The sequence below is a fragment of the Bos indicus x Bos taurus genome, chromosome 25 (assembly GCF_003369695.1).
Source record: "Bos indicus x Bos taurus breed Angus x Brahman F1 hybrid chromosome 25, Bos_hybrid_MaternalHap_v2.0, whole genome shotgun sequence".
Classification (NCBI taxonomy): domain Eukaryota; kingdom Metazoa; phylum Chordata; class Mammalia; order Artiodactyla; family Bovidae; genus Bos; species Bos indicus x Bos taurus.
Window position 1 is genome coordinate 7,786,798 of NC_040100.1, and position 22,635 is coordinate 7,809,432.

Below are 22,635 nucleotides of genomic sequence, written 5' to 3' on the forward strand. Positions count from 1 at the left end.
GGGTGGCTTCCGCGGCCTCGCCAGGCTGGTGGTTCACTACCAAGGTTTAATTGTAGCCGAAGGAAAGGTTTTGACTTTTAATATTCCCAAACTCTGCTTTGACACATGTATGTCCTTGAGGGCTCGTAAAAGATACACGAGAAAAATAATGGAAGTCTGGCAGGGGAGCAGATTTACCTGCAGTGCCCACAACCCCCAGGTGAGTGCTCAGGCCCACCTCACCTAGGCAGCTTCCCCGGGTGTGGCTGAAGTCAACTCAGAATTGCTAGGATCCTTCCCCCCTCCACCCAACACCGTGCGCTTTCCCAGCCTGGGGAGAGAAGAGGAGGGTAGGAAACCATTCTTCCCCTCCATGAGGAGGAGAGTGAAGCTCCTGGTGGCACAAGGCGGTGCTGATGGGAGGAGGCCCACAGACTCAGTTGCGGGCAGCCTCACCCGCTGCAACCTGCTGCAGCTAGCCGCCCAGGACGGCCCTGCCACCTCCGCCCTCGTGCGCTCACCTCCGTCGCTGACCTCCCACCACGTATCCGTCGTCCCCTCCAGGGAAACACAGCCAGATCTGAGCTCAGCCTCTTCTCCCAGATATGTTCTCCACCCAGCCTTCCTTGTGAAAGCACCGCCACCGCCACCGTCACCTGAACAGGGGGCCTGGCAGCCCTCCTCACCCCCTCTCTCCTCACCCCCACTCCCAGATGCGCACACACATGCACAGAGTTTCTGGTTCTTAAACATCCAGACCCATCTCTCCAGACTGTATATCCGGCTGGGCCCCTGCCCTCCTTCGGATCCTTCCCTGGGACTAAAGTCCCGCCTTCTCAGTGTGTGAATGTCCCTCCTGCACCCCCCCACCCCCACCATCTCTTTCTTGTTTGCTGTCCCCAGCCTCAGCATCAGCGTCATAGTGCTGTGAGCTGCCACCGCCCCCTGGACATCCCCCCCACCCGCCTCCTTTTCCTCGTCACATGTGTCTTTGTGACAGTGACCTCGTAATGATGTCTGCCTGGGTCACCACTGTCCCCCACCTTCTAGCACCCACCTGGCACTGACATGGTCCCTTTATTGAATGAAAGGTTCCCCCTGCTCCCCCCGCCACTCTTCAAGTGGCTTGAAAGTCAGGCTTGGGGAGGTAAGCTGCCACAAGTTAAATAGAAACTTTGCATTAAACAAGTTTTCTTTGTTAATAAGTAAACTTCTGGCTTTTAAGTCACTATAAGAGTTCCTTGCACATGCTCAGTTGCTCAGTTAGGTCCAACTGTTTGTGACCCCATGGACTGTAGCCCACCAGCCTCCTCTGTCCATGGAATTTTCCAGGCAAGAATACTGGAGTGGGTTGCCATTTCCTTCTCCAATGCATGAAAGTGAAAAGTGAAAGTAAAGTCGCTCAGTCATGTCTGACTCTTTTCGACCCCATGGACTGCAGCCTACCAGGCTCCATGAGATTTTCCAGGCAAGAGTACTGGGGTGGGTTGCCATTGCCTTCTCCGCAAGAGTTCCTTGCTGCTGCTGCTGCTAAGTCGCTTCAGTCGTGTCCGACTCTGTGCAACCCCATAGACGGCAGCCCACCAGGCCCCACTGTCCCTGGGATTCTCCAGGCAAGAACACTGGAGTGGGTTGCCATTTTCTCCTCCAGTGCATGAAAGTGAAAAGTGAAAGTGAAGTCACCCAGTCGTGTCCGACTCTTAGGCAGACTTAAAAAAATGTTCTCGCACCAGCACCTATTATCTCAGTTTTGCTATAGAAGCAGAGCAATTTGGTAGGTTTGCTGAGATATTCAGTGACTTAAGGCAGTGCCCAGGCGGGCTGAGGGCCAAAGAGTATTGCCAGCCCAGGGCCAGCGAGGGGTGCAGGTAGGGCCTGGCCGTGGGAGGGGTGTGCACTGACACTTGATGCCGTCTCTTTAGGAGTGGGCTTTCCCCAGGTCAGGAGGAAACCCACCCAGGCCCTTGAGGATGGGGCCTGTGTCAGTGAGACCCTCCCTTTACTCCTCTGCTGGCGTAAGGTACAGGCCCTTGGTGAGCAGGCTATTCTGTGGTGGGGCCACTTCACATGCTCTGATATGTCTTAGCGTGTTGTTGGGTTACTTCTGTTCCTTTCTTGATAGCCAGTATGCAGTGGCATGTTGGGGACAGGAGGTGCGAAAGCTCCCACATGGCTCTATGACAGCTATTAGTCTCCATTTTTTTTTTTTTTTTGGCCATGTCAGGTCTTAGTTGCAGCATACAGAATCTTTTGTGTTGTGGCACTCGGGATCTAGTTCCCTGACCAGGGATCGAACCAGGCCCCCTGCATTGGGAGTGCGGAGTCTTACCCACCGGACCACCAGGGATGTCCCTCTCCACGTATTTTGTTTCAAGCCCCTGCTACTCAATCCAAAGGTCACTCATACTCAAAAGCAGAAAACTCCACATGTTTACATGGGCCATGTCTAGTGGAGATGTGGCTGGAGAAATAGGTAGGGTCCTGATGGGCCACGAGCATCTGCCCAGAGACTCGGAGGCAGGGGCCATCAGTGCCGCCTCCCCCACCCCACCCCCAAGGCAAGGTCTGGTGCTCAGGGATGTCAGAGAGAGGGTCCCACGTCAGCCTATGACCCTGAAACACAGGAGGGCAGATCAGGCTGCCGTTCACCTTTGACACAGAGAAGCTCGTTATTTCTAAAGAGGGCTGTCAGCCATAAACCCTCAAGTCGAGGGTTCCTTTGGAGAGGAGCCACATGAACCTTGAGTGAGTCCTCACGTTTCAATTCGGGTTCCGTGTCCCCAGCACGATTCCACATCTGAACTCGGCCGGGAAGCGTTCTGGGCTGGTGGTCACCCTGCGGTGGCTTCTGAAGCTGTCACCGCTGTCAGCTGGAAGGGCCCTGAAGCTGGGCAGGGTCCTCCTATGCCAAGGCTCCCATTGCCCCTCCGGCTCCGTCTCCACCCTGTGCCTCCCTGGCACCCCTCTTCCTCTGCTCTTTGATTTCTGCCCTCACTCAACCACGTTTCCATGCGCCAGGCCATGACCTTACTGCTCCCCCAACCTTCTCCTTCCCTCTCCCATCTTCCATACTTGTCTTTCTAGTCACTTGGAATTTCCTGGCTTGGCGCAGGCTCAAAGCCTAAACTATGGACATAATGAAAAGTGGTGCATCAGACCAGCCGCCAGTTAAATAATGTTTGGGTTCTTGTCAGAATGTCACAGAGTACCCTGTCATTTTGTTTCAGCAACTTGTCCTTCTGAATGCACAGTTCGCCTTATGGCATGCCAGCAGTAAAAATGTCACTTACAATAATTACTTTTTGGTGAAAATGCTTGCTGACTTCCTACCTTCAAGCTGTTTTTTACACAGTGGGGAGATAATAAGAAATGACTTTATCCTGACTGCTCAAATGAACACTAAATGGAATTTGGGTTATTATTACTGCAGATAGAGGGCTGGGTATGGAAATTTAAACAGTGGATCGTGTAAACTGCAGAGAGATTTGTCTCTGAAAATTATGGCGGGTGTGCATTTTCAATTGGCTTCCATTGAAAACTTAAGGCAGCTGTTGTTTGCCTGCTGTTTTTGGAATATAATATTTTTCATAATCCTTTTATAGTTCCTGAAAGCTCTGTGTATTTTAGGGGGCCTTGAGTCACTGTCTGTGCTTCCTGTATCTTACTATCCAGCCTTCTTTTCTGCAATATTCGAAAATTAATCTTGGAAAATTAACCTTCCCCCCAAAATTAATCCGTACAGATCACTTTTTAAATGTAACACCTTACTACTGGCGTCACAATTGGATTAGATGATCTGTGTAGCTGGGCTTTTAAGGCAAATTACCCATTTTCAGTTGCCCCGGTTCCACAGGCTGCAGACTCCTTGAAAACATGGTCTGTGTCTAATTTCTCTTACCCCTTGGAATTTACCTGATGGTCCAGTTGTTAGGACTTGGCACTTTCACTGCTGGGACCCCGGGTTCAATCCCCAGTCAGGGAAGTAACCTCCCGCAAGCTGTGTGGCTCGGCTAAAAGAAAACAAAAAAGTAAAAATAATATCTCTTATCCCTCTGCCAAGGAGAGTCTACAACACAAAGCAGGAGCTTTAAAAGCGTTGGCGTGGGCGAGTGAAGGAATGGATGAAGGCAGACAGGCTGTTATGACCTGCAGTGACTGACAGTGGAGGCTTCCCACTCCCAAGCGGGTCAGATCCTTGCTCCGCCTGAGTGACCTGGACCAAGTCACGCTGCCCATCGGACCCTCGGTTTCTGGGTGCAGGGTTTATATTCCCAGCACGGGAGCATCGTGAGAATTGAATGAGCCAGTGTGTAAATGCCCTTAGCCCCTGGCTGCATTCAGACGAGGTTCTAAAGATGTTCTGGTTCCCTTCCTTCATCCCAGAGGTGGGTGGGCTTTGGAGACCTTACCTTCATGTTTCCTGAGGTGAGGTCAGAAACATGGACACATGGAGTGTGGGTGAAGAAACCATATTTTGCAAGGCTGGCCCAGTCGCTCTGCCACTGACAGTCACACGAGTCCCAGGATCTGTGTGCGCTGGTCCCACCCTACAGTAGGGCTGTTTAGAACATGGAGGGTGTGACTCGTTCCTGGCTGTGTGGCTCTGGGCACGAGGTCATGTCTCTGTCCAGTGAGGCAGCTAGATGTGTCTGCCACTCCGTGTCAGGTCATGAGAACAGAAGCATCTATCTCTAGTTCATTCCCGGGAGCCTCCGCACAGGGAGGGCACGAGAAACGTTCGCTTGAGCAGTAACTCCTGTTACAGGCAGTGATAGAATCAGGTTTCTTTCTTTTTTTATTTACTTTTTAATGGGAGAATAATTGCTTTTCACTGTCGTGTTGGTTTCTTCTGTAAAACGTGAATCAGCTCTAAGTATATACACATATGTCCCCTCCCTCTTGAGCCTCTCTCCCACCCACCCTGATCCCACCCCTATGAGGTCATCGCAGAGCACCAACAGAATAGGGTTTCTTAACATCATGTTCCTCCTCATCCCAAGATACTCCTGTTGCAAAGCACCCCCTCTTGGAACTGCACCCCCACGCCCCGTGGTCCAGGTTACAACATGGGACCCATCTGTTCTTGCTCAGCCCTCTCAGCACGTCCACCCGGCCCTCAGCCCTGGTGACCTGATCTCCTGAACTTCTCCTGAATCTGCATCTGCCCATCCCCCAGCCCACCCTTCTGGGGCCCCATCCACACTCCCTGTCGGCCTCCCAGCCCCAGCTGTGCTGTCCATAAGTCCGTTCTCTGTACTGAAGCAGCAGTGACCTGGCTTACTTTCTTACTCTTTGATGTTAGGTCTATAATATTTCAAACACGAATCACAGAACAACCCAGCGAATGCCCATCACCCAACTTTAACCCTAACTTTTGATCATCATTCAGTCCTACCTTTTTAAAGTAAATGAAACATGCGCCTCTCCTAGCCTCATTCCTCCTGGAAGTCAGCTGTCGTCCGTCCTGAACATGCACCCTGTCTTGCCTGGATGTGACGTTATCCCCTCACCACGTGTCTGTACATGGTGCGTGCGGGCGCTCAGCCTGTGTACCAGCGTTGTCGTCTGTTTGGTTCCGCGCCTCAGTCTGTGGGCTCACCATTATGCTTTTGTGCCGTCCAGACCTCACTGCTAGAGGGTTTTCATGGTTTTTTTCGGTTTGGTTTGGTTTTTGTTTTGCTTTGTTTTTGGCCATGCCGCATGACTTGCGGGATCCTAGTTCTCCAGCCAAGGATGGAACCAGCGCCCTGGGCAGTGAAAGCCTGGAGTCCTCACCACTGGACGGCCAGGAAATTCCCTTCGCTGCTGTTTATAGCACATGGTGGATAGCAGGAATGTGCCCAGGCTCCCAACTGCACAAAAATTAAAACAGACACCTTAGCCAATTCCAAGGCCCGGCACAACCCAGCCCCTGGGGACCTCTCTAGGCCTCGTGTTCTCACTACACTCAATCTTACTGATGCCCCAAGCCCACCAGGTGTCTGGAACAATCTGTCTCCCTTCCTTGTCGCTGCTACTCCTCCCACCTTAGCTGGCTAATTCCTGCTCACGCCTGAAGTCCCTCTGAAGTTTTACCCTCCCGGGAGGCCTCTGCTCCCCCAGACATCAGTGTCCCCACCCCTTGCCATGTGCTGTGTCCCACTGGCCTGACTCAGCCGACTTGGGGAGTAAGTGAAAGAATGACGCAGTGATGCGTCTTCATCCATGCTTCCTGCTGGGACTCGGTCCTAAGTGAGTTGATACTGAAATGTAATCTACATACACTAAAACTCACTCTTCACTCATAGAAGTGTTCTATGCTCTCACTAATCAAGGTGTAGGATAATTCCATCATCCTCCCCAAATCCTCTCGTGACCCTCTGTGGTCAGCTCCAACCCTTGCTTGACTCCCAGCAACACTGATCTGGAGACTTCCCTGGTGGTCCAGTGGTTAAGACTCTGCCTCCACTGCAGGGGGCCCCAGGTTCGATCCCTGGTCAGGGAACTAAAATCCCACATACTACACAGTGTGGCCAAAAATAAATAAATATCTTTTAAAAATAGTAATCTCAGGTAACTTGGCATAAACCAAATTCCCAGTCATCTTAAAAAAAAAAACAAAAAACACTGATGTGTTGTTTTCTATCCCTGTAATTTTACCTTCTCTGGAATGTCATCTGAATGGCATCGCACAAGATGTAGCTGTTGTCTCTCTCACCAGCGTCGCAGTTATGTGCCAGGAACTGTAGAAGCAGCAGCAATAAGTCTTAAGGAGATTTACGTTGCATGCAGAGGACCTTTATGTAGACAAATATGTTCCAGTAACTACTCTATTTTTTAACATGAGATTCGGATTTACTTAGCACTGTGTGGCAGGTTCGTTCCTCACTACTACAACCCTGCCTGTATTTTTCAGATGAGGAAACCAAGATGTTCCAAGAACTTAGGAATCACATTCAAGCTGGCATCACAAGTTAGTGGAGGCAACCCCCATCCCACGTTCAGTACCTCAGTGCCAATCCCAGGGCTCCTCCGTTTGTGTGTGTGTGTGTGTGTTTGCCTTGCTTAAATTATCTTTAATTACAGAGAAGAGCACAAAACCCTGTTCTGTCAAAAAGTATCATTTTCATCAGAAAGCTCGATTTGGTAATTTTTGGAAAAGAAAAGCAGTATTTCTCCTCTGTTGACTATGTTTCTTCTCTCAAGATGCTGAGTCATCGGGCACTGGTCCTCCTGCCACTGAGGGTCCCCCCACCCCTGGCCCCCTCACCAGGGGGCGATGGGAACTGCTTGATGGATCTGATTTTGTGGTGCTGACCAAAAGTAGCTTTCTAGTCAAACAAATGACTTTGCAGTGTGATGTTCTGAGCATATGGATTCGTGGATGTGTCCAGGAGTCTGTTTCCTGTCACCTCTTGTCCCTTTCACTCCAAAAAAACTTGGGCCAAATTCTGCTTTCGGTGACCAGAGACTGTGGTGGCACCTGTGTGTGTTGGTGAGCAATTTAGACACAGACTAAATTGTGTTTAGACAACAGTTTAGACGCAGACTCAGAACAGAGGTGCAGACACCAGCCCAGTACATTCCAAGGCCCAGTGGGGTTTTGATCTTGGTTGGGGATGGGGGTTGCCCTTGTCTGCAGTCATGGTGGGGAGCACAGAGGGACACTGGTAACGTGCAGCACACACCTCTGGTCAGTTCTTCCAGGGAATTTTCCTGGCAAAAAATGCAGGAAGGCGAGTGGCTTTACTGAGGACACCTGAAAGAAAGAAACATGCCTCCACTCCAGCTATTCTGGGGACCCGCCGGCAGCCGAAAGAAAACCTGGGGCCGGTGCTTGGGAGGCGGCGCCGGGCGGCGTGTTCTCCAGGCAGCCGTTGTTCTGACCTTGCTGTGGGTTAAAGGACACCAACCTGAGAAGAAATCTGTTTATCATGTGGGGAATTCATGCCATCCTTGACAGTGTACAGTGAGCAAGATGGATGATCTGCCAAATTGGTCCCTCGCTTGGGTGAATCAGGGCAAATTTACAGTACAATTCCTCTGCTGCTTCAGATACAAAAATAACATTTTCCAGGTTTTATATCCAGTTGTACGATGACCTGGAGGTGAGCAGAGAGAAGAAATCCGATTTGTAGGGTTCAGATCGCCTTCAAGATTTATATGGACCGTTTCTGCCGTTTACCTCTGCCTCTTTCACATCCTTCACAAGCCAGTGTTTGGTTTTTTATTTTTAACCTGATTTTCCATGTTGAGCACACAGCTTTATGTGATGGTAGAACTCTGTACTGGTTGAAGACAATAGATGGGTTTATTGCAGTTGTTTCATTTGGGATTTTATCTTTCTAGGTATTTTTACAAAATATCTCTTGTACTTAGAATGCATTTTCCATCCTCTTGAATTCAGAATAGGTTGTTATCCTGGATATCATATGTCCAGTGAAGGACACTCCAGGTATATGATCTGTTAAAATTCAGTTATTCCAGGGATTTCCCACCGTGGTCCAGTGGTTGAGACTTTACCTCCCAATGTGGTGGGCAGGCGACGAGGCGGGGAGAGATGCAGGTTGGGGAGCTCGGATCCCACATGCCCCGAAAAAAAACCCCGAAACATAAAGCAGAAGCAATATTTTGACAAATTCAATAAAGACTTTTTTTTTTAATGGTCCACATTAAAAAAATAAAATCTTAAAAAAAAGAAAGGGAATTCAGCTATTCCTTGGTATTACATTTTCTTTAGTCAGGTCACGGGTGTCTGGGGGTTGACGTGTGCTGGTATTCACTGCGTGGCCTGGCCTCACACACTGTTGTCTCTGGAGCCGTGGAGCCCACATGAAAGTGCCTGGCCTGCCCCTCACCCGTGATGCCGTGGGGTCTCACTGTGTGCCCATTCCTAGTGGGGAGGAGAGACTGCACCCAGACTCCAGCCAAAGGCAGGTTTTACCCTGTGGGTGGGACCGCAGCGCTCAGTCCCTTTGCATTTTCTCTGTATTTGGAAATTAGGAAGTGCGGAAGCCTTTATTCCTGGCATCCCCAAACTGGAATGGGTGTCAGGTTTTACAGGTAGTGCCAACAGAGGCCAGAAGGTACCACTCACCAACAGGGCATGGTGCCCTCCCACCCACCGGGCACCTCCAACAGGACAGCCCCTTCTGAAGAAAGGAGAGTGTGGGGACCTGACTACCCACACTGGCCCTGTCTCTTCCAGTCTCAGTGACCACCTGGTGCAGACAGACGAGAGCTGGGCTTTCAGAATCACATCCTGGGGTCTGACCGAGAGCTGGTGGGGGCTCCTCTTCCTTTGCTTCCCTCCATGGTCACCGTGACACCCTCTGGGATCAGAGTGAGAACGGACCTGGGATCCTCACTCAACCCTAGGCCCCCAGAGGCCTGCCACCAAGGCCTTAGGTCTCTTCTTCAAGGGTCTTCATCATTGTGGTGACCACACATTGCAGACAGCCCTCATTTAAAATAATATGTCCATTCACTTTGTGCTGGAAATTATGGATAAAATAAATATGCAAATTATAATATAGCCAAGATGCTTCTGAATCATAGAATTAAGGGGTTCTGTGGGAAGGAAGTCATGACAGTGATTAATAGGGCATACTTTTTTTAACAGAATGGCCTTTATTGAGTCTTCAGAAACGTACTGTTTAAACCCCTGCTTTTACTTCTTTCACTGTTATTATTTTTATTTTTTTAATACAGAAAATAAAAGGTTAATTCTCAGTCACAATTCATTTGGATCCACAGACTGCCATACTGTCTCCTTTTTATACAGACGTCTACTTAGTAATTCCTAGATAAGGAAAGGAGGTGCACGTGGGGAAAGACCGCCATCCTCAGCCCTGGGTTTCTGTGTGCTCTAATTCCAGAAAGCACTCCAAAGACCTCCGCCAGCTGCAGCCCTGCACCCGAGTCACCCATGAGCTCCAGCGAGTCAGTGAAGAGTCTGACTGAACTGGTCCAGCAGCCTTGCCCCCCCATCGAAACCAGTAAGGACAGCAAACCTCCAGAACCCAGCGACCCGCCCGCCTCAGACTCCCAGCCCGCCACCCCACTGCCTCTCTCCGGACACTCAGCGCTCAGCATTCAAGAGCTGGTGGCCATGTCTCCAGAGCTGGACACCTACGGCATCACCAAGAGGGTCAAGGAGGTGTTGACTGACAACAACCTCGGTAGGTTCCCTCCCCGGCTGCTGAGTCAAGAGGCGGCAAGCCGTTTCCTGTTGGGGGTTCTCAGGAGGAGTGGGTGGAAGGGGCCTCAGGCTGGGCCAGCCAAAGGGTTTAAACGTTCCCAGGCTACCTACAGGAACCTAAAACGTCCTACAGTTGTGAGCACCAAGGGTTCGTAAGGGTGTTAGAAGTCTAAGGTCAGCCCCAGCCCACGCCTGCACCCCCACTAGGACCTCTTGGAAAACAGGCATGCCAGTCAGAGTCAACCTGGGTAGTGCAGTCTGGCCACCGATTGCCCAGAGGCACTGTAAATCCTGGGGAGTGAGGGGGTGCAGAGCAGGGAAGAGTCAGCATGAGCCCAGCAGCATCTGGTTGGTGTCTCTGACCCAAAGTGGGGGCCAAATTACCAAATTACAGATGAAGCAGGCAGCTTGGTCAAGACCCAGGCATCGTCTTAACCTTTGACCTGGGATCTTGGCATATTCATATTCATGTGTTAGTCTCTCAAAGTCGTAGTAGAATGTGTGTGTGTGTGCATTTTAAAGGCTGAGGGTTAGTAGCTTTCTTCACACTCTCAAATATATCTGTGACTTCCAAAATGACTGAGAGCCACTGCTATGAAACCTCTAAAAGCAATACACATAATTTTCTGAAAATAATCACTTGATTCCCCCCAACACCCCCATCCCAGTACAACAGGGTGGATCAAGCAAATAGTCACTAGCTGTTCATATATATCCCTTTCCTGAACATAACAAGCTCCTTGGAATGAAATGAGATTGACTTGCCAGATTAGAATTAAGTAAAATTTATTTAAAACAACCACAGCAACAGCAATAACAACAACAACAAATGGTAAGGGGGCTTCCCTGGTGGCCCAGTGGTTAAAAATCTGCCTTTCAGTGCAGGAGACATGGGTTCAGTTTCTCGTCAGGGAACTAAGATCCCACATGCGCCACAATGAAGACCCAGCGCAGCCAAACTTTTTTTAATCTTTTAATAAAAAATTAAAAATTTTTTTTAAAAATGGTAAGGACCTGGGATGTTTATAGGCTAAACTGAGAGTCTGAAAAGCAGAAAAACCACAGGTTTCCAAAATCAGTAAATGTTGGGGTTGGTAAAAATGTTAGGCTCAGTTAAAATGACTGATATCAAAAAAACTTATTTTCTCAAATCCAAAACTTTGCATGCAGTAAACTTTTACTTGGAATCCCACTTCTTACAAGGCAGTGCTCTATTAACTACCCTGTGAGCACAACTGGGGGTGTTTCCCTCTCACAGATGGAGGATGTGAGCCAAAGGGGGAATAAGCCAGTCATCAGGGTCACCCTCGGGCTTCCCAAGTGGCTCAGTGGTAACGAATATGCCTGCCAATGCAGGAGAATTGGGTTCGATCCCTGGGTCAGGAAGATTCCCTGGAGGAGGAAATGGCAATCCACTCCAGTATTCTTGCCTGGAAAATCCCACGGATAGAGGAGCCTGGCGGGCTACAGTCTGTGGGGTCGCAGAGTCGAACACGAGTGAGCTCGCACTCTGGGTCACCCCACACTGAGGGGCAGAGCCAGTGTCGCGGTCCGGAGGCTTCATGGTACCAGACGCCGGCCTCTGATCCCGGTCTCCACCTCCACTCGAAGTCCGGTGCCTTTCAGTCCTCCCGTCAGATCCTTCCAGTTGTGCCTGGTTCTCATTTGTGCCTTTCAAAGTGCTGGCCCCTCTTCACCTGCAACTGAATGGCTCTCAGAGAAGAGAAATCTTCCTTTCAAGCCTCTGATGAACACTGCAGACCTAACGCCACTGTGCTCTCCAGAGCGCAGTACCCTCTGATCAGCCCAGGGAGCAGGCTACTTGAACTGCAGGGACAGACTTCAGAGCTGGAAATGGCCTGCTTGTCAGGAAAATAAAGCTGAGGAGCTCTTTCTCCTTCTCTTCCCTGCTGTGACCTTGGGTCAAGTGGCCTGTTTTCTCAGCAAGACCTGATAACCTTGCTAATCGTGAAAGGAGCCAGTGCAGACGGCCCGGTTTGAGGCTCTGAAAGAGAGGTCGCCCCATGAGCTACTTAACCTCCCGAGCTCAGGTTTGGGATTAGCCACCTCTGATAGACGCAGCAGGTGTTGTGCGGGCCTTGGTTCATCCAAAACCCAAAGACTCTTTCTAGAGAAACCTTGTGCGTAAGCGGAACGTAAGAGGAGTACTGACTCCATCACCCACGGAGGTCGTGACAAGTCTGGTTGAGGAAGTGCTTCTAAGAAGTGCTTGCTTAGGACTTCCTCAGTGGTCCAACGGTTAAGACTCAGAGTTCCCAATGCAGGGGCATGGGTTAGATGACTGGTTGGAGATCTAAGATCCTGCATGCCACACAGCTTGGCAAAAAAAAAACAAAACCTGCTTTTGCTAAACCCAGGACTGGTAAGACTCTGGGTCTCGAACCCCCGTTTCTGATTGCACTCTGACACCTACTTGTCCTGCCAGCTCCCTGAGTCTCAGCGATGACATCTCTCTTGGTTCTGTTCTTTCTCCAGGTCAGCGCTTATTTGGGGAGACCATCCTGGGGCTCACCCAAGGCTCTGTCTCTGACCTCCTTGCTCGCCCCAAGCCCTGGCACAAGCTCAGTCTGAAGGGACGGGAGCCCTTTGTCCGGATGCAGCTGTGGCTGAATGACCCCAACAATGTGGAGAAGCTGATGGACATGAAACGGATGGAAAAGAAAGGTAACTTCCCGCCCCCGCCCCAGCCCGTTGCTTTCTCATTTATAAACCCACTGTTGCTGATGAGGGACACTGATCTTCACACTGAGCTGATGAAGGATACTGATCAGTGACCAAGGGGCTGTGTGGCAGGGTGCAGGATATTTTGACAGTCATCTGCAGATAAGTACCTAAAAGGACTGGAGAGATTTGTGTTTTTTCTGCCTCAAGACCTGAACCCAAAGACATTTAGCATCAGAGGGTACTTTGATAATTCCTCGGTCGCCCTGGCGGCCAGTGTAGCTCTCTCTTCGAGAGAGAGTAAGGCCACTTGGTGTTGGCTCTTTGGTTTTGCTGGGTGGGTGGGTATTGCGACATTTCATGGCACATGCACCATCATGGCAGGGCTTCCACATACTATCCTTTCGAAGAGATCGTTTAAAAATGCATTTGTAGGGCTTCCCTCATGGCTCAGAGGTAAAGAATCCACCTACCAATACTGGAGACAAGCATTCGATCTCTGATCTGGGATGATCCCACGTGCAGTGGAGCAACTAAGCCTGTACACCACAATGTTGAGCCTGTGCTCTAGAACCCGGGAGCCACAACTACTGAAACCCAAGCGCCCTAGAGCCTCTGCTCCGAAACAAGAGAAGCCACCACAATAGGAAGCTCGTGCACCTGGAGAGTAGCCCCCACTCACTGAAACTAGAGAAAGACGCCACAGCAGAAACAAAGACCCAGCACAGCCAGAAATAAATAAATAAAATTATTTTTTAAAAAAAGATTAGCACAAAGTATCCTATGAGAGCGTTATGAAGTTTACAGTAAGGAGCTTTCTTTTTTAATGCATTTATAAATAAGGCTAGCTCAGAGAAATTAGCTGTCTCCATGAAAGCCGCCTACCTGGAGGATGGCAGAGCAAGTCCCTGTAGAACAGACTTCTCTCTTGCTGTTATAGTCTCCAGGGCTATAGAGGGTATGGCCTCCCAGAGGGCTGAGAGCAGCTCCTTTCTCCAGACACATCGGAGCCCCCTCGATGCTGAGCGCAGGCTACAAATCCGAAGGGGTCTTCTTGGTGACAGAAAGGAACTCCTGCCCCATCTCGTGGCTCGCACTCCACATGCCGCCCCTCAAAAGAGACAGTCCTGGGTCGCCTGTAATGCTGCGAGCTCATTTGATGGCTGATAAACCCCTCAGGTGTGGAGAGTGGGCACCAGCTGCCGGTCTGGCCGCAGGAAGCTGTGACCCTGCCCATCAGTGTCTGCAGGGGACCTCACTAGAGAGTGGGGGTCACTACCACCCGTGGGACTGTGCCGGCCCCATGCCTAGCATGCCTGAGCTGGGCGATCGCGGGGGAACCCAGGCTCCTATCCCCTGAACTCACCTCCAGCTGAAGCACCACTGTCCTCACCAACCAGGAAAGGGCTCCAAGAAGACATGAGAATCTCTGATGCTGGCCCTGTGGAGCTGGGCTCCAAGAAGACACGAGAGCCTCTTGTGCCAGCTCTGTGGGGCTAGGCTCCAAGAAGATGCAAGAGCCTCTGGTGCCAGTCCTCATGTGACCATAGAGCCTGCAGTTCCTAAGTGCCTCCTGTCTCCAGACACTGTGCCGAGACTTCATTCAGCCCACATCACTCCATGTCCGGCATTATGAGACTTGCCTGATTTCAAGTTGGTATAAGCAAGAACCCAGACTCTTGAGAGCCCCTTGAACGGTAAGGAGATCAAACCAGTCAATTCTAAGGGAAATCAACCCGAATATTGATTAGAAGGACTAACGCTGAAGCTGAAGCTCCAATACTTTGGCCACCTGATGGGAAGAGCTGACTCATTAGAAAAGACCCTGATAATGGGAAAGATTGAAGGCAAGAGGAGAAGGGGATGACGGAGGATGAGAGGGGTAGATGGCATCACTGACATGAGTCTGAGCAAACTCTGGAAGATGGTGAAGGACAAGGAAGCCTGGCGTGCTGCAGTCTATGGAGTCACAAAAAGTCAGACATGACTGAGCGACTGAACAACAACAAAACTTGGGTTGTCAGGCTTCACAGCCGATGCTCTCAGATTGTTCTGCTGCCCTGTGCCAGCTATACCGGGACCACAAGCCTACACATCGGCTTCCATGCCAGCCAGGGCCATCCGGTGGACTCCTGCCCTACCTGCCCTCAATGGCCAACCAAGGCCCTGCCACAGGCTGCAGCCGTGGGCCAAGCTCCAGAGGCTTGGTGCTGTGTCACCCCCGCCCCCCAACAAAAACTTTTTCATTTTTTATCCTGGGAAATTGCAGACATAAATGTAGAGAGAATGGTATCATGAGTCCAGGATATCCATTTCACGGTTTTAGCAACTCACCAGTGCTTGCCTAGGAAGCTTTAAAGCTGTGTGCCCTCTGTCAGAAGGCAACACCCTCCCGACGGCCACCTCCTGAGCATGAGCCCTGGGCCCACCGCTCCCTGCTGTGCTTCTCCTTCTGGGCCAGCAGAGCAGGACCCAGGCACCCCCACACAGATCTCCGGGGGCCTCCTCAGCCACCACAGGTCTCCTGCACAGGCTCTCGGCGCCACCTTGTGTCACAGAAGAGTTACTGTTCCACTGGGCCCAGGCCCCTCTGCATCCCAAAGTCCCTAAGCAGCTGGGCCCCCGTCTCTCACCCTAGCAGGGCTGCTCACTGACCAGCCCCAGTGGGAGGCATCTGACCCCTCAGACACAACAGTGGGTGACCCTGTGCCCAGCACTTCCTGTGATTTCCATAGACTGTCGGTCACCCGCCCAACCCGAGGGGTCTGGCGGAACAGACCAGGCCCGTTTCTTTCTGGCCTCTGACTCTTATCACATTCATTTTGGGAGGAGATTTGTCTCTCCATTGTCTGAGTTCTAATCATAGAATGGCACCTTAAGTAACTCCCTAGCCTAAGTTCCTGCATCTGTAACATGAAGAGAATACTTTCCGGCTGTAAGGATTAGAATGTACCTAGTATAACAACCAGTACATAGAAGTGCTCAGTAATGAGAGTTATTCAAATAATTTGTATCGCTTTAAAATACGTGAAAATAAGTTGTGTCCCCGCCCCCCCGCCCTCGCCCCCGTCTAACCTAGATTAAATATTCTGCGCCAGGCGGTGCAAGCTGCAGGGTTCCCTTGGAAGCCCTGCTCCCTCCTCTTCCACGGAGCTCTGCTGCTTCTCCCTTTATCGCGATCTTTCATTGCTCTCCTTTCTTTCTTGTAAACCCCTCTCTCTGCTCTAGTCTGCCCTCTGCTTTCTGTTCCCTTCATGAGACAGCCCTGAACCAACCTGTTCACACAGTTCCAGCACATGCATGCACACACACACACAGCCTCAGCCAGCTGGAGGGCTGGGCCCCCATCCCTGAAGGTTACTGAGGGGCCCTGACAGTCCTCTGTGACACTGCAGACCCGAGTGTCAGTGCTGCTGAAGCTCCCAGGCTTCCTGTGGCGCCCGTGGACACAGCCCAGCCCTGCTCCTGCACCCTGACCAGGGGGTGGGGGCTCTGGCCACCATCTGGCCAGGTGGGATGGGCACAGGGCTGCCCAGAACACACTTAGGTCAACCTCAGTTCTGACACTTACTAGCCGTGTGACCTGCGGCGAATCACTGAACTTCTCTAGGCTTCAGCTTTCCCGTCTGTAGCTAGGGATGTCACTGGTCTCTCTCCCATAGCATAACTATGAAGACTAGATGACAGGTGTTAGCCGCTGTTGCTGCTGCTGACAGATACTGCTGTCCTGACCACTCCATGCTGTCTCAATTTAATAACACTTTTTCATATTCCACTGGGACTTCCCAGGTTGCACTAGTGGTAAAGAACCCGCCTGCCAATGCAGGAGACTTGGATTCGATCCCTGGGTTGGGAAGATCCCCTGGAGAAGGAAATGGCAACCCACTCCAGTATTCTTGCCTGGAAAATCCCATGGACAGAGGAGCCTGGCGGGCTGCAGTCCACAGGGTCCCAAAGTCGGACATAACTGAGCGCATACACATACATAAACTCATATCCCATCAGTTTTAAGAAGTTTTAAGGAGTTTTCAGACCATATTCCAAATTCACTAGAATGACCTCTGTGGAGGATTCATCCAAACTGTTGAAACCCAAACAGTTCTTCACCGGAAGCATAGTGATTACTAACACGTAACCTCAGAGAGAGGCAGGCGAAGCACAGACAGCCCTGGTAGAGCAGATAACTCAAAATCCAGGAATCACCCCCATTTACCTTGCAGCCCACTCCGCACACCCTCAGGTGATAGTCGCACCCGAGTCCCTGAGCCTGCTGTCAGCCGGCTCCCCACCGCCCTCCTAACCCTTATTCCACAGTGAAGACACATGAACAGCGTATGTCCACCCCTCACCTCCCCGCAGCCGCTGTGCCTTCTGGGGTGGGCTGAGCGATCCCGAGCCCTGAGCTCTGCTCCAGCCACTCCTCCATTCCTGGGTCAGGCCCCACCTCCTCCAAGATCTGAAAGTCCTACAGGCTTTCTCAAAGCTCCTTCTCTTCTCCATCCCCCAACTTCTCACTCACTCCCCACATTTTTTCAAGACTATGGCCCATGGATCACTGCCTTCCTGCCTTCCTCCATGCCCACGTGCTGCCGCATCCAGGGGAATGTTATGACCCCTCTGACCTGTCCAGCACCCGAGCCACAAGTAGTTTGACCCCCTCAACCCTTGGTTCCCCAAATTTCATCATCACCCATAACTGCTCTGCCTCTCAAAGCTTAAATTCAGGTGCCTCCTCACTGATCTGCCCGTCTTTCCACGTTTGTCTGTTTATCCCAGTGGGCCCGGATGGCCTCCCGAGCTGGGATAATCCCTCCCAGGCTCCCCACCAGAAGCACACCCTCTCCTGCTCTCTCTCCTTCCTCAGACCCCCTGAACCCGCTGGCTGCAGCGCTCTATCACACAACTCTCCACTCTTCACCCTTCTGCAAACCCCGGCCTGGGGGCAGCGTTCTGCCTGTCTTCACACAGAATCATCCTTGGCACCTGGGACCCACAGGGGTTGGTGCCACCTCAGATCCATCTCTCCCGTTTCAGCAGGGTCCTCTGTGCTTCTCCCCGCCCCCACCATCCCTCCCCTCCACCCCCACCACCGTCTCTCTCCCACCTCTCTCCAAGACTCTGTTCCCAGCTCTTCAGAGCTGCCTTTCCTCCTGCCTTTGTACTTCATGAAGAAAACCAAGGCCATCAACTCTCCCCACCTCAGTCCCTATAAGTGTGTCTGAGTGTCTACCCCTGCATTTCCCTCCCTCCCGCCCACTCCTGGCCCATCTCACACACCTCACCTGGAGCACCAGCTGTCTGTCTCCTCCCCTCTCAGCTTGGAAACATCAGCTCCCTCTCGTCTTTAAAGGCCCACCGTCAGCCCTGGACTTCCCATCTAGAAGCCATCCTGTGTCTCACTTTTCCTTACAGTTCGGCTTCTTAGAAGAGTAACTCCTGCCCACTACCTCCATTTTCTCATCTCCTGTTCACTATTAACCCACTGCAGTCTGGGTTCTCCTCTCACAACTCCGCTATCTGCTCACCACGGTCTCCAGTTTCACCCTAATCACTTAGCACCAGGACATCCTGGATCCTTGTCAGACTTTGCTTTTTGTAGCACTGACTCGGGAACCCTCCCTCCCCACTCATCCCTTCCTCACCACCATCTCCTGGTTGGCCTCCCATCCCTCTGCATCCTTCACGGCTGCTGCCTCCTGCTTATCATCTGCATGTGAGTGTTTTCCAGGATTCCTTCTCCACCCTTCTCTGTCCGTCAGTGCGTCAGGGTCACTGACTTTACTACGAGTTCTATTCTAGTGGTTCCAGGTTCCGCTCTCCAGCTTAGACCATTCTTCTGAGCTTCACACCTGTCTTTCTAACTGCCTACAGACCATCTCATTGTGGATGACCCAGAGAGCCCTCAGACTCCACGTGTCCAAGATGACCCCTCATCTTCTCCCCTTAATCTGCTCCTCCCACAGTACCCAGTCCAGAGACACCAGTGCCCCCTTCACCTTCCACGCCTGAGGCCAGGGAGCCGTCCCCAGCTCCATCTGCTCTAGTCCCTCACTGAGTCGGTCCCCAAGCCCCATCAGTTCTGCCTCTCACAGTGAAACCATCCGTGTGCTTTTCTCCAACCCCGTCACCACTGCCTTCGTCTACATCTCTGTCCTCCTTCCCTCCCCACTGAGCATCTTCCCTCCAGTCCTTCCCCCTCCGTCCATTCTCCAAGCCACTGCCAGGTAGCCTTTCAGAAACAGAGAGCTCATCACCTCATTCCCTTTATTGAATCTTTGTGTCTCTTCCCCCTGCTTTCAAGGTAAAGTCCAAATTTGCAGCCTCCCCTGGCCACCCATCTCTCCAGCTTTAGGTCCAGCATCTCCACTCCCCCTCCCCCACACGCACACACCCACATGACACACTCTGACGGTGCTGTTTCCTACCTGTGTCTCTGCACACACTATTCCTGCTTTCTGGAGTGGCCTCCTGCCGTCTTCTATCTCACCCCAGTTTTTTTCTGCTTAATCCTTCTTTGTCCTTCAAGATTCAGTTCAAACATCATGTCCCCTGATTGCCTCCCCCGTGCCCTCCCCAGGCGGGGCTGAGTGCTCCCCCTCAGAGCCCGCCTCCATGGGGTGCCGTGTGCACCCCGCTGGGGTCATCTCTCTGTATACTTCTCAGTGTCCCCACTGAACCATGAGTCACGCAGGGACACACAGGGGCCTCCCCTTACAGCAGAGCAGGTCCTTGATGAGTGTGTGTTGAGTTTCAGAGTGATTCTAGTCCAAGTGTTTTGCGATGCTCTCAGAAGAGCAGGGAGCTGCCACGATCCACGCAGAAGTAACCAGGAGTGGATAGTGTGCCATGGAGCAGGGGTGTTGGGCGGCCTGGGCGGGTCTCCCCGCTGGGCCCGCCCCTCAGTCTGACATCTCTCCCTCCCTCAGCCTACATGAAGCGGCGGCACAGCTCGGTCAGCGACAGCCAGCCCTGTGAGCCCCCGTCCGTTGGCATCGACTACAGCCAGGGCGCCAGCCCCCAGCCCCAGCACCAGCTGAAGAAACCCCGAGTAGTGCTGGCCCCTGAAGAGAAAGAAGCTCTGAAACGAGCATATCAGCAAAAGCCATACCCGTCACCAAAAACCATCGAAGAACTCGCCACCCAGCTCAACTTGAAAACCAGCACTGTCATCAACTGGTTCCACAATTACAGGTATGGTCCTGCTCTCAGCTCAGTCAGTCACAGCTCTGCGAGAAAGCACATCCTGCCCTCAGGAAGAGACGAGCCATTCATTGCGCATGGGAGGGCATTCTGGGGGCTGAGAGCTTGGTATTCAGGTAGTTGGCTTTTTCTTCTTATTGGCATTTTAAACTCCCAAAGATGGAGAGTCATACAGGTAGAGACAATCTGTGTCTTCTGTAACCAGAAAAAGTCTCTTCTCAGTGCTCTCGTTTAAAAGGTAGAGTGTATGGGACTTCCCTGGCGGTCCAGTGGGTAAGACTCTGTGCTTTCAGTGCAGGGAGTGCAGGTTCAATTCCTGGTTGGGGAACTAAGACCCCACATGTTATGCAGCATGACCAAAAAAAAAAACAGTTGGAAAAAAAGGGGAGAGTGTAGTCATTCTTGGTTCCACAGTAGTGAGCGTGTATCTAGGGATTTTCTTATGCTTTCTCAAGGTCTTTTCTAGTGGTGTTTTCCAAATTAGTTTGATTCATTTTGTAATTAAATAAACAAAGTAGTGTAAGACCCTTTCTTTGGGGAAAGTCATGAGTTCTTAAAGATTTATTGAGCATCTACTAGGTCCACAGACACTGAGCTACGGGTTTTAACTAGCACTGTATCACTTGATCCTCACAACTATATAAGATACAGTCCTGACCACATTTTATAGATGAGAACATAAAGCTCAGAGGGGTTAACTAACTTACCTGAGCAGGGAAAGGCCCAGCACACTCGTGCAAAAAAAGGGACAGGGTAAAATGTTTGGATTAGATAATGGAAATCCACTGACAGGTAATGAATTGTTGATCACCCGTATAACCAAGACTCCCTGCTGCTAGAAACGGAGAATTCTCAGTGGTCTGACGGAGAATCAGGCCCACTGAATGCCGTGTACATGGCCATCTCAGTCGCTGGTTCCTGTCAGAACATCATTTTCTCTCAGGCTCAACAGAACAGGGTAGGCGCTCCTGGGATACCAAGGTGACAGGTGCTCGTGAAGAGCCAGTGCAGGTCAGCAGCAGGCAGCAGACGATCACAGACAGCCAGGGGCCAGAGGGAGGAGTTGTATCTCAAAGTGGCCCTGCCTTATCAGATAGGTTCTGCTGGAATTTCTGACAGGGCCCAACGAAACTTCCAGGTTCTGAACAAACTGGAAAATGCTTAAATATTAGATGGGAGCCAAAATAATGCCTTTATCACCAATGAAGGCTATGTTAACAGATATAGCTTAGTGTGAGAGCCAACTAGACCTACTGCTGCTACTGCTTAGTCGATTCAGTTGTGTCTGACTCTGTGCGACCCCATTGACTATACCCTGCCAGGCGCCTCTGTCCATGGGATTCTCCAGGCAAGAGTACTGGAGTGGGTTGCCATGATCTCCCCAAGGGGATCTTCCTAACCCAGGGATTGAACCCGGTTCTCCTGCATTGCAGGCAGATTCTTTACCACTGAGCCACTAGGGAAGCCCAATAGACCTGCTACCTGACTCTTAAAACCAGGCCAGTTTATCCATCAAGGCAGCACTGGCCCCAGGCAGGCCTCACCATGTGTGGGCTGGCTCCCAAGAAGACAAAGAAAGTACATGAGCTGAGCACAACCAGCTTATTCACTCCTAAATTTACCGATCAGATAAAAACAGAAGCAGAGCGAGGTCAGCAGTTGCAAGAGTGGAGCTCCCTCTACACGGAAGGAAACTTCAAGAGCAGTAAACAAGTACAGTGAAGGCGAGTGAATGGAAACGTGGGCAGAGGTTCCCCAGAGCCTCTCCTTGCCAGGTGTTATGCAATCCTGTTTTCACTTTCCAGACACAGAGGTGCATTTGAATGTGCACTTTCAAGTCTTCTTCAAGTCACATCCAATTTAATGAAGTATCCTAACCCTGGACAGGAGGGGCATGAAGCTGTAGACTGCTGAAAATCTGGGTAAAGGAGCTGTCAGTCACACAAAACATCTCCAAAGCCATTTCTCCCCACCCTGCTGGGAGCCACCTTTTTCCCAGATCCCCCTGCAGGCCTCAGTTGAGAAGCAGTGACTGCCTCCTGGCCAGGGCACACGCTCTTCAGGTTTCCCAGCTGGCCTCCTGACCCCCATGGAAATGCCATCACATGATGGTCAGCTGGTCATTGTGGAGATGCCTGATTTGAGCATTTAAACAAATCCAACTATAGAGAAGGCGGAGATGGGAAGAAGAGCCATGGAACCTCAAAGCTTAGTCATGAGCTCAGATCCAGACCTAGAGTAGATGGATGCTCAATAAATGCCGTCAAATACACTCCACAACAAAGCAGGCTGGTAAGTCCAGTGGTAGAACCAAGGGCAGAGACCAGTCTCACCTGCAGAAATCTGGATGAATATCCTAGAAGAGGTATGATGTGTGCAGGGTATTGAAAGAACTGAACTAGAGAAGAATTTTATAAGTCACAGAATAGGTTGGATAAGAAGTGGCATCAGGTCACTAGGAATGGCATAAAGCCCAAAAAGAACTGAAGTCCCTCACCTAAGGCCACCCAAAGGAAAAGTGCAGAGATTCCAGCTGAGCCACAGCCCTCTCTCCACGGCTTCAGCTCTTCCCTTAAATGCTCAAGACAGACCAG

General features: G+C 51.2%; 1 protein-coding gene and 1 non-coding gene across 6 annotated transcripts in view; both read left to right on the forward strand.

Annotated features, from left to right (window-relative positions):
* CUX1 (cut like homeobox 1) overlaps positions 1-22,635 on the forward strand; it is a 349,600-nt gene that overhangs the window by 297,352 nt on the left and 29,613 nt on the right. For 3 of the 5 annotated variants that reach the window (XM_027528189.1, XM_027528187.1, XM_027528188.1), the window contains exons 21-23: positions 9,837-10,139; positions 12,656-12,844; positions 19,768-20,032. The exons of the other annotated variants lie outside the window; for them this stretch is intronic. In XM_027528189.1, coding sequence (XP_027383990.1) covers positions 9,837-10,139; positions 12,656-12,844; positions 19,768-20,032 — 757 coding nt within the window. The remainder of the gene's footprint in view (positions 1-9,836; positions 10,140-12,655; positions 12,845-19,767; positions 20,033-22,635) is intronic. 5 annotated transcript variants of the gene reach the window in all.
* On the forward strand, positions 6,392-6,463 carry TRNAW-CCA. Its single transcript has one exon. It is a non-coding gene; the product is annotated as a tRNA-Trp (tRNA).